General features: G+C 36.0%; 1 protein-coding gene across 1 annotated transcript in view; it reads left to right on the forward strand.

Moving 5' to 3' along the window:
• Window positions 1–12,328, forward strand: part of MDGA2 (MAM domain containing glycosylphosphatidylinositol anchor 2) — a 915,731-nt gene that overhangs the window by 869,303 nt on the left and 34,100 nt on the right. The window contains exons 13-14 of the mRNA XM_040226786.1: window positions 693–848; window positions 1,324–1,482. Coding sequence (XP_040082720.1) covers window positions 693–848; window positions 1,324–1,482 — 315 coding nt within the window. The remainder of the gene's footprint in view (window positions 1–692; window positions 849–1,323; window positions 1,483–12,328) is intronic.

The raw sequence follows: 12,328 nt of genomic DNA on the forward strand, positions 1-12,328 counted from the left end.
ATGCAGGAGACCTGGGTTCGATCCCTGGGGTGGGAAGATCCCCTGGAGTATTCTGGCCTAGAGAATTCCACAGACAGTCCACAGGTTGCAAAGAGTCAGGCACGACTGAGCGACTTTCATTACTTTACTTCTAGTGAATTTTAAGCATCTGGCAAATCCACATTCAAATAAAGTATGAAAGATAACTACTTTTTAAAAACAATTTGCCAGTATCTTTCCTTAAGTAAGCCTCCATTTGTGCAAATGAGTATGCATGACAGTATCTGCAGACATGGTGTGAAATATTGTAGGCTCAAGGTAGACAGCTTTAAAGTACCATCAGGTAATTAAATTAAGACCGTTTTCTAATTGTTCTGTTTGGATTGTTCCTATACTCGAAGAAGGAAAGTTAGGAAATTCTTCAGCCATAATTCAAGCAGGCAGCACATTCTTTAATTTCAATTATTTGGATATTTCAGAGGAAAATGGTTTGGGTTTAAATTGTTAAATAAGAGACTGATTTACATATCAAGATTATTTTTCATTTCCATTAAAATTGAAGTAGCTTTTAATTGTCATATTGTACATTATTTTGGCTATGGTGCCATTATTGCAACTTTGCATTATTATTGCTGTATGTTTTAAATTTTTCTTAGAAGACTATTGCAGTGCTTGTATTAATTTAACTTACTGTAATTAAAATTTGCCAACAGGAGAATTTCACTGTGGATTTGAAGATGGTAACATTTGTTTGTTCACCCAAGATGATACAGATAATTTTGACTGGACAAAACAAAGTACTGCAACAAGAAATACAAAATATACTCCAAACACTGGACCTAATGCTGATCGTAGTGGCTCCAAAGAAGGTATGAGGGTATGAAATGGTGTGTTCATATCAATCATACTCCAGCCTTGGACTTTAAAAAATGCTATTATGCTAAATGTGAAATGCAAGAGAATATTTAGCTATAGATTTAAATATTTTGGAAAAAAACATGAAATTTTTTATTTACCATATCAAGTATTCAGTTATTTACAAAGTTTGTAATCATTAATTTTCACTGAGAACTTACTGACCTGTATAAAGAGATTAGGAATTTTTTTTGACAATTCAAGTCTAAAATTCCAGTTTTGCCTCATTTTTATACATTTTTAAAAATTTATTTTAAATTATGTATATTATTTATTTTTATATTGTGTTTGCATATATAGATTTTTATAAATAAGATGCAGACTCTCCTATTAATTTTATATATACAAAAATTCTAACCTTTCACTGATTTTAAATTTCATGTCACCTACTAATAATTTGCCTAAACATTTTATTTTGTCTTTTCAAAGGTTTTTATATGTACATTGAGACATCTCGACCCAGACTGGAAGGAGAAAAGGCTCGACTTCTCAGCCCTGTTTTCAGCATAGCTCCCAAAAACCCTTATGGACCCACGAACACCGCATATTGTTTCAGCTTCTTTTATCACATGTATGGACAACATATAGGTGAGATGGCAAAAGTTACTGTTGCTTCTAAAATAAATCATAACTTGGAACAAAAAGGTTCACAAACACATAGGATGAAGTCAATTTTAATCAAAGAATATCATCATTAAATTTTTAATGGCTCAACTGCACATTGACAATGAAGATGCAAAGAATGTTACCCCATCATGTTCTAATTTCCCAAATTTAGATTAGAATTTGAAATTTGGGGGCATTACCTACCTCCTCTGGAATCCTAATTTAGGCCAACCTAAATTAGGTTAAATTCTTCATGAGATCTTCTTGGGACTCAATACCAGCATAATTTACACTGTTTCTTTCCAAAGAAATGTGCTTGGATAACGACTCAATGTTTATTAATGACCATGAAAAGAAGTGTTGCCATATTTGGAAGACAAGTGCTTTTAGCAATATCTACACATTTGAAATATTGGTGTGATAGCTTCTTGTTTGTAAAGTGTGCCTAACATACCTAGTAGGATTTAAGAATATCCTTGATCCTGAAAAACATACAAAGATGAAGACACACTTCCTTCCCTTAGAGATCCTAAGGTAACAGAGGCTAAGATGAGTAATTACACAATCGTGCTAGGCAGAATACCACATAACCTCAAGAAAGAACCTAATAAACTTGTTAAGAGTAGGGAGATAGGGAACAGAAGGGGTTCATACAGATCTACAATTCTTTATGTATAATTATAAAATCAAAATAACTGAACACAAACTGTTTTAAATTTAATTATTTGGCAACCACTTTCTAGCCTGATATGCATATTTTAGAATATGTGGCCTGAACTGATATAAACTCATGTATAGTCTTAATTTATCCAAATGAATATGAACATATGTACTGTTTTCAGCAAAAATATTATTGTGTTTAATTGTGGGATTCTGTTTTAGTTCTTAAGAACTAAAGAACTAAACTTTAGTTTAAGAATTAAAACAGATTATATATTATAAAAGACATACACTCTTAACTATAAAATAAGATAAAATTCCGAATGGTGACGCATATCTAGCTCTACAGAGCTTGGCACAGGACTATGGATCTTTATCTATTTGGAGGATAAGGCAGTGCTTTGGGACAAAGGGAAATGTTTCTTTATGAAAGAAGGGTGCATTTTCAATAGACAGAGATAAGCATAGGGAAGATTGTTGTTCAGTCTCTCAGTTGTGTCCAACTCTTTGCAACCCCATGGAGAGCAGCGCACCAGGCTTCCCTGTCCTTCACCATCTCCCAGAGCTTGCTGAAACTCATGTCCATAGAGAGTTGGTGATGGCATCTAACCATCTCATCCTCTGTCGTCCCCTTCTCTTCCTGCCTTCAGTCTTTCCCAGCATCAGGGGCTTTTCTAATGAGTTGACTCTTTGCATGAGGTTGCCAAAGTGTTGGAGTTCAGCTTCAGCATCAGTCCTTCCAATGAATAGTCAGGGCTGATTTCTTTTAGGATTGACTGGTTTGATCTCTTTGCAGTCCAAGGGACTTTAAAGAGTCTTCTCCAACACCACAATTCAAAAACATCAATTTTCTGGCATTCAGGTTTCTTTATGGTCCAACTCTCACATTCATACATGTCTACGAGAAAACCATCGCTTTGACTATATGGACCTTTGTTGGCAAAGTGATGTCTCTGCTTTTTAATATGCTGTCTAGTGTTGTCATAGCTTTTCTTCCAAGAAGCAAGTCCGTGGCTACAATCCACCATCTGCAGTGATTTTGGAGCCCAAGAAAATAAAGTCTGTCACTGTTTCCATTGTTTCCCCCATCTATTTGCCAATAAGTGATGATACCAGATGCCATAATCTTCATTTTTTGAATATTGAGTTTTAAGCCAGCTTTTTCACTCTCCTCTTTCACTTTAATCAAGAGGCTCTTTAGTTCCTCTTTGCTTTCTGCAATTAGGGTGGTCTCATCTGCATATTTGAGGTTACTGATATTTCTCCTGACAATCTTGATTCCAGCTTGTGTTTCAACCAGCCTGGCATTTCGCATGATGTAATCTGCATGTAAGTTAAATAAGCAGGGTGACAATATGCAGCCATTATGTATTCCTTTCCCAATTTGGAACCAGTCCATTGTCCCACGTCCGGTTCTAACTGTTGCTTCTTGATCTGCATACAGGTTTCTCAGGAGGCAAGTAAGGTGGTCTGGTATTCCCATCTCTTTAAGAATTTTCCACAGTTTGTTGTGATCCACCCAATCAAAGTCTTTAGCATAGTCAATGAAGCAGAAATAGATGTTTTTCTCGATTATCTTGCTTTATTCTGTGATCCAAAAGATATTGGCCATTTCATCTCCCATTCCTCTGCCTTCTCTAAATCCAGCTTGAACATCTGGAAGTTCTTGATTCGTGTACTGTTGAAGCCTGGCTTGGAGAATTTTGAGCATTACTTTGTTAGCGTGTGAAATGAGTGGAATTGTGTGGTAGTTTGGACATTCTTTGGCATTGCCTTTCTTTGGGATTGGAATGAAAACTGATCTTTTCCAGTCCCGTGGCCACCGCTTTTTCCAAATTTTCTGGCAAATTGAGTGCAGCACTTTCACAGCATCATCTTTTAGGATTTGAAATAGCTCAACAGGAATTCCATCACCTCCACTAGCTTTGTTCATAGTGATGCTTCCTAAGGCCCACTTGACTTTGCAGGGAAGATTAGGGTCTGGTAATGAAAAAACAAAATTTGGATGTGAGAATAATATTAATTGTCTTAATATAAATTTAACAAATCTAAAAATGTAAATTTGTTGTTTTTCTTTAGTCACTAAGTCGTGTTCAACTCTTTGAGACACTATGGACTGTAGCCCTCCAGGCTCCTCTGTCCTTAGGATTTCCCAGGCAATAATACTGGAGTGGGTTGCCATTTCCTTCTCCAGGGGATCTTCCCAACCCAGGGATGGAACCTGTGTCTCCTGCATTGCAGGTGGATATATTATCACTGAGCCACCAAGGAAGCCTCTAAAAATAAAAATATTTTCCTATAAATTAATAAATTTGTGCACATATTACCAGCTATTAAACTTAAGTGAAGTAATCCTTTTAATAAGTTTATAAAGATGAGCATCATTATCCATCTTTTACAGTTAAGAAAGTTTAAACTTTGTGAATTTGTATGAATTACAATTGTTTATGCTGGTTTCAAATTCATAGCCAAAATTATTAACCAGTATTCTTTACAATGGAGTAGTTGGTGACAAACTTGAAATGGTAAACTCCTGTGCAGTGAAAAAAAAAAAAAATGCCCTCAACATGAAGTCAGGAAATCTGTGTGGGAATTTGGTTGTAGCACTCAGTCTTTGTAAGAATGTACAGAAGTCACTTAAAATATCTGGATCTAGGTCTCCTCATCTTTAAAATATGAATAGTGATTCCTATTTCATAAATGTGTAGTTTCAGAGCTCCCCTGGCAGTCCAGTGGTTAAGACTGTGCCTTCTAAATGCAGTTGGTATGTGTTCCATCCTTGGTCAGGGAATTAGTAATTCCACATATCTACCAGCCAAAAAAGGAGAACATAAATAACAGAAGCAATGTTTTAACAAGTTCAATAAAGACTTTAAAATATGATCACATCAAAAGTATCTTTAAAAAATTATCAAATAAAAAAAAGACTTGTAATTCAAGCTAAATGAGATAATGCACATAAAACCTTCTCTCAAATGGTAGACACTCATAATGTTAGGTTACTTTGAATTTCAAAGAGGAGCAATATTAGCAATCATAAAGTAATAGCTAATATTTATGAAATACTCATAATGGACCAGGACACTATTCCTAACATGTGATAGATTATTTCTCTTAATTTTTGCAATAGACATTTAGACTCATTAAAAATATCATCCTGTTTTATAGATAATGAAATTAAAATACTGAGAACATTAGTTACCATGCCAATCATATCATAACTGGTAAGTGTGTTTGCACTCAGTCATGTCCAACTCTTTGCACCCAATGGACTGTAGCCCACCAGATTCCTCTGTCCATGGGATTCTTCAGGCAGGAATACTGGAGTGGGTTGTCCTAGCCTCCTCTAGGGGATCTCCTCGACTCAGGAATTGAACCCATGTGTAGTGAAGCCATATACAAATCTGGGAAGCTGGACATGTAGTCTGCCTGCTTCACATGCAAGGAGACTGTTGGAATACCCTGGAAGCTTAGCTATTTTGCAGTCAGGGAAAACTTACTACAGAGTTTGTACAGACAACAAGTATAGTGACATCTATGATTTGGGGAAATAAATCTCATAAGCATAGGTAAAATTATTGAGAAACATAATACAGACTGGAAACGCAATTAAAAAGCTATGAGAATAGTCATGGGTTCACTGCAGCCTAAACTATGAAAGAGAATAAATCCCAACACAATTGCCAGACCATATTATTTATTGTGAGATTACTGTTTTATTACCAGTATAGGATTACTTAACTCTAATTCTTCTCTTTAATCAGGTATGATTTCATATACGCTAATTTTGATTATATTTCATCGACTTTTTTTTTTCTTTTCTTCCAGTATGCCTTGAAACAGGCATATTTTAAAATGGTTTTCAAAAAATAATTTCAAGATGAATATTTTGAATTACTTTAATTGAGCAAGCTATGCATTTACTTTATTTGTGAGGCTGACTTCCTTTGATTCCCTCTCAAATGTTTTGCATATTTATGCTGAGTTTCAAGATAATTTCAATATACTTTTAACTTCATCACTGTTATTCTTATGCACTTTATTGTCAATGAATGCCAACTTGTTCTGCTAGTTTTGTTCTGATTATTTCAAAGAAAAGGCAGTACTCCATTTTTTCCCATGTTCTCAAAAATCTACTATTTTGATACCTGTGCCATTTCTCTGCTTCCTCAGAGGCCTAAAGTTTGCAGATATTAGGTATATCACTTGGGTCCCCTCTCAGCAGGAACAATCGAGCTGCTAAAATCTAGGCAGAAATATCTGTTGCAGACATTGACTACTCAGTCAATGACAGTTAGTTGAGTTACCTCATTAGAAAGATATTGCCTGTATCTAAAACCTTCCCTCTTTGCAAATATTATTCTAAGATGTTCATTCATCTGTTAACTTAGGGCCGGGGGCAGGGCATGGGCATTTATCATCACTGGTTTTACAAACTATAGTCTCAGTTTTATCCATTCTTTTGATAAACAAGATTCACAATGATTTGTCCTGGATTTCTAATCACATACTTGCAATTATTACTTCTTGAGTAACCATGAGTAATCTTTATTGTCTTGATTGGCACTAATGGACAATATATAGTTGAAAAGAGTCACAGTTTTTTAAAATAATACAAAAATGGATGATCAGTTAGTTATTCATTATTTATTAAAGTTTCCTCTTTGAAATAAAGTCAAATATGTTATATTACTTATCTATTATTGCTGCATGATAAGATTCGCCCATGTTTCGTGACTTAAAACAACAAAGATTGATGATCTCACATTTTCTGTGGGTCAGGAGTATAGGTATGGCTTAGCTGAGAGCTTGTAGCTCTGGATCTGTCATGAGGTTGCAGACAAGCAGTCAGGTAAGACTGCAGCCTAAGTCAAAGACTTCACTTGGGGATGATACACTTCTAAGCTCACCTCTTAGGATTTTGGCAGCTCTCCCTCCCTCACAGGTGTTAGGTTAAGGATATTGATTTCTTGCTGTCTGTTGGCCAGAGGCCTTTCTCAGTTCTTCACCATATGGACATCTCTCTAAGACTGTCTCATGGCAGCAGACTTCCTCCAAAGCAAGTGATCCATGAGAGAGAGTAAATACACACCTAACATTTGTTATAACCTAGTCGCTGGAGTGACATCCCATAGCTTCTGTCTTTTTCTATTTATTACAATGAGTTGATCATCCCAATTCACATTCTGGGGAGGAAATGATACACGAGTGTTAATCCTAGGAGGCTGAAATCGTTGGGTGGCATCTTAGAGATTGTCTGCCACACTTTTACAGTTTCTTGTTAAGTTTTCATCAAAATTTATTTGAGAAAAAAATTAATGAGAGCTATAATGTGTCACCTTTAAACTAACTGTTGATTCATAGGTACAGAACACAGTATCTGACTATTTGTAATAACATAAGATTATTTCAGCAGTCCTAAACCACAAGAAAGCATTTTGATTCTTGATTAATCAGCTAAATTTCTAACTTTCTTGCAAAGAAATTGAACCTCATATGAGTTCACTGGATATGACAAAAACTCATTAAAAATCAGTAAAATATATACTTCATTTATTTCTAGAAATAAGAATGTGAAATATAAATATCAAACCATACCAGGAATGTAAATATAAAAATACAAAAGACGCTCATGAATATAGTCATTGAACTTGATAACAACAGTTCAATAGAGTTGTGTCTCTAGAAAGCTACTTTCACTATGAAACAAATAGGAAGTAAGGAAAAGGAGGAGTTCATTAATGAAAACTATTCTCATGAATCCTCAGAGGGAGGAAGAAGTGATACAGCAGAGTGAGGTGGGATTGTACAAGATGGAATTGTACGAGGTGGGATTGTAAATAAGAGGAAAAGAAGTTAATAGAAAAGGTAGGTTTAGAGATACATAAAGCAGCATGAAGCAAGTTTCTTGAAGAGATGAGAATTTAAAAATCTAGTGGGGGATTAGCCTTGAAAAAGATACTCATGTCTCTTCCACTGAGTCGGGATGAAAACAATTAAAACTGCTTCTGATTCATTCTTTGTTGCAAAAAGAGCAAATAGATGCAAAATTTGTCTTCCTAACAGTCTCTGTTTTCTGTTTAAAATAAATGCAAATGTTGCATTTTAACGAGTAAGCCATTTTTAAAAAGTGATAAATGAAAAGAAATACTGATCAGAGATATAGAGAGCTGGTGAGATTGGAGATCAAGAAGTCATTCTTCAGCCTTTTTAAATGTATTTTAGTATAGAATTTTCAGTTTGACTCTCCGTCACTTCTTTTTGAAAATACCTTATTTATTTACTTGGCTGCCCTGGGTCTTAGTTGTGACACAGGAAACTTTGAATTTCGTTTCTGCATGCAGGCTCTGAGCTGTGGCATGTGGGATCTAGTTCCCTGACCAAGGATCAAACCCCGGCCCCCTGCATTGGGAGCATATAGTCTCAGCTACTGGACCACCAGGAAAGTCCCTCTCCATCGCTTCTTGTGTATTGTACCAAATTAGTCTGCTAACTACTTTCCTTGCTGTCTCTTTAGCCCCAAGTTTCTGGGGGTAAAGATCATTCTCTAAAACTAATAACATAAAGACCTCAGGGATGCATGCTCCTCTGGCTTCTCCTTGGGGAGGCTCCCTCATTTATTCCAATTCTGCATGAATTTCTCCAAATTGATCTGTGTTGTATCTAGGGCTTCTTTACAGTCTCTCTCCCGCTCTCTCTCCTTTTTTTTTTTTTTAATCCTACTGGAACTGTATGCTTTGGGAGAGCAGAAACAATGTTTCTTCCCATCACATGGTACTCTGCAAATGTAAATGTTTAAATGACCTCTCCGTCAATATTTATTAAGTAAATGAATGTTTTTTTAAAACATATGGTAGAAGTAGCACTTCTCTTTAAAATCTAGGTAACTCATATTCTTCCTTCAAAATCCAACTCAAGGACATCTGCTAAACTTCTTCCCCATCATCCCTGCTCATTATGTTCTCATAACACTTGGTACACATCTTTGTACACACGTTTGGTACACATGTTTGTTGTTACCCCGAGCCCTGATAGACCATAAGCTCCTCGAGAGAAATAAGCACAATTTATTCATATTTGATATTCTGGAATAAACAAATTGCTCAGTAGATTTTTGTAAATGATACAAACAGGTACTTTAACTTCTAACTTCTAGAAGAGTGACAAAATGAGGGAAATGAAAGTATGAGTTTAGGTTGAAAATGGAAAGTAGTTTCACCAAGACCTTATAGGATAGGCTGGAGAAAAAATAGGAGTTAATCACTGACAACTTGATTGTGAATTTAAGTTTTATGGCAGCTTAACCATAGACTAAAACAAAAGTGTCGCATATTTCTTAACAATTAATTCAAAAGGAAACTTAACGTTATGAAAGTACTCAGTACTTGGTGAAAGGACTCAGTAGCTATAAGCAATATAGATATTGCTACATGCATATGTGCTAAGTCACTTAAGTCATGTCCAACTCTGTATGACTGTATGGACTGTAGCCTGCCAGACTCCTCTGTCCATGAGATTCTCCAGGCAGGAATACTGGAGCCATGCCTTCTTGCAGGGGATCTTCCCGACCCAGGGATCGAACTTACCTCTCTTACTGTCTATTGCATTGGCAGATGGGTTCCTTCCCACTAGTGTCACCTTGGAAGCCCAGATATTGCTATACTATATAGATATTGCTATACTCTTAGCAATATCTTCACTTAGAACTTTTAGAAAACCATAAAACGTGTACAATAAAAATTGAATATCCTAATAGGGTATAAATACATTAGATAATTAAATTTGAGTTTTCAGCCTAAATATTGTGATACAGATATGTTGCATTATGAAGATCTAACAAAATGTAAAAATAAAATTTAATGAATCTGAAAAAATTAACAAATCTGAAATTAAACTCTTGATAAGTTTCTCTTAATATGATATTCAGTTTATCCTTTAGCAAGAGCTGAATTAAAGCTTTCTCCATGCTGACATTCAAAGATTTTTAAGTGGAGACTTAAATGTTTTTATACCAGATACAAAGAAAACAAAGGTGACAATCTTTTGCATGATTTTAAGAGTCTGATTTGTATTCTTGTTTTAGGCAAAGATCATATTTCTTCTGATCAGTAATTTTAAATCGACATTTTTGCTTATATTTCAAATACATTCATCAAACAGGAAATCTGCCCACACAGTTTTTTATCCCCCCTTTGGAGTTTAACACCATGTGAGAGACAGTTTGAGCCTGAAAAAAAAAAAAAAAATTAAGATGCTATTATTTTAGGGTCTTAATTACGTTGACTATAGAAGTACTTCAGCAAAATAAATGTGTAATTTTGAGACACTTGCATTTGGGCCACTTCTCAGAATTAAGGCCCTTGCAAAAGTTCTCAGGTAGCTGAGAGTCTAGATAAGGTTGTTTAATATTCTACACTTAAATACAAGAGAATAATTACCAACAGTGGACTATTTGTTAATAATTGATATTAAAGTACTCTTTCTGTTAAGAATTAGATAATGCTTTTAGCGAAGTCTTCTTTATAGTTAATACTGCTAGTGCCGGTGTCATCAGTGAGGAAATAATGAGGTAGAAAGAAGACGTTAATTCCCTAAATTGCTTTGTTAAATTAAGCTGTACTTTTAAGGGGGTGGTGGATAGAATTTAACCCTGATTTATTACCCTTATAATCAAACCCTTATAATCAAAATATTGTTACAGAACCTTGTCACAGACTCTCCAATAAGACTATATGTAACATCTAGTACATTTACCTTTTAAGTCTCCAATTATTAACCACCAGTTACCCCTAAATATAGTTTCTTCCTACTTAATTATTCATTGATGATGGTATTGCAGGGGAGGAAGAAATTTTCCTCTATCTTTCTGGGTTCTGACTGGTCCAAGAATTAAATTGACATGAGATAAATTAACAGGAGAAAAATCACACAGAGTTTTGTAATCTATATACAGGAGAGAGACCCTGAAAAACAGTAACCAAATGACTAAATGAGGAAATGACCGAAGTCCTTATTTTAAATAACCTTCTCTGCTAAAGACAAGAGGATGTTGAGGCTGGGGAGACATTTATAAGAGGAAAAACACAGTAATCAAGGGTGATTGTGATGCAGATTTAAGTTATTACCTTCACCATTGCTAAGCCCTTCCAGAGATTTGGGTGGCTCTATTGGTAAAGACTCCACCCTTAAATCTCCAATGCAGGAGATTTAAGAAGTGTGGGTTAATCCCTGGGTTAGGAAGATCCATCCCCTGGAGGAGGAAATGGCAACGCAATGCAGTATTCTTGCTTGGAGAATCCCATGCACAGAGGAGCCTGGCGGACTATGGTCCTTCAGGTGTCAAAGAGTCTTACATAACTGAAGTGACTTGGCAGGCATGCAGGCATGCATATGTATGCCCAGGCTTACAGATGGAGATTTCCCTTATAAATGTACATGTTTCTTACCAAGCAGCAGCTCCTACTTGCTTTTCAGAGAATTTCCCATTTCTGCTGATTTTCAGAAAATAAGAGGCTTAAAACAATTAATATGCCAAGGAGACACGTTTTAGAGTGGCAAGTTCTGCTCCCCTACATTCTGCCAGGCAAGGTATAGTCAGTTCAGTCACTCAGTCATGTAGGACTCTGAGACCCCACAGAGTGCAGCACACCAGGCTCCCTGTCCATCACCAACTCCCGGAGCCTACTCAAACACATGTCCACTGGGTCAGTGATGTCATCCAAGCATGTCATCCTCTGCCCTTCCCTTCACCTCCCGCCTTCAATCTTTCCCAGCATCAGGGTCTTTTCTAATGAGTTGGTTCCTTGCATCAGGTGGCCAAAGTATTGGAGTTTCAGCTTCATCATCAGTCTTTCCAATGAATATTCAGGACTGATTTCTTTTAGGATTGACTGCTTGTATCTCCTTACAGTCCAAGGGACTCTCAAGAATCTTGACCAAAACACAATTCAACAGCATCAGTTCATCGGTGCTCAGCTTTCTTTAGAGTCCAACTGTCACATCCATACATGACTACTGGAAAAACCATAGCTTTGACTAGATGGACCTTGGTTGGCAAAGTAATGTCTCTGCTTTTCAATACACTGTCCGATTTGGTCATAGCTTTTCTTCCAAGGAGCAAGCATCTTTTAATGTCATGGCTGCAGTCACCATCTGCAGTGATTTTGGA

This window comes from Oryx dammah, unplaced genomic scaffold (assembly GCF_014754425.2).
Source record: "Oryx dammah isolate SB20612 unplaced genomic scaffold, SCBI_Odam_1.1 HiC_scaffold_26, whole genome shotgun sequence".
In the NCBI taxonomy this organism is placed as follows: domain Eukaryota; kingdom Metazoa; phylum Chordata; class Mammalia; order Artiodactyla; family Bovidae; genus Oryx; species Oryx dammah.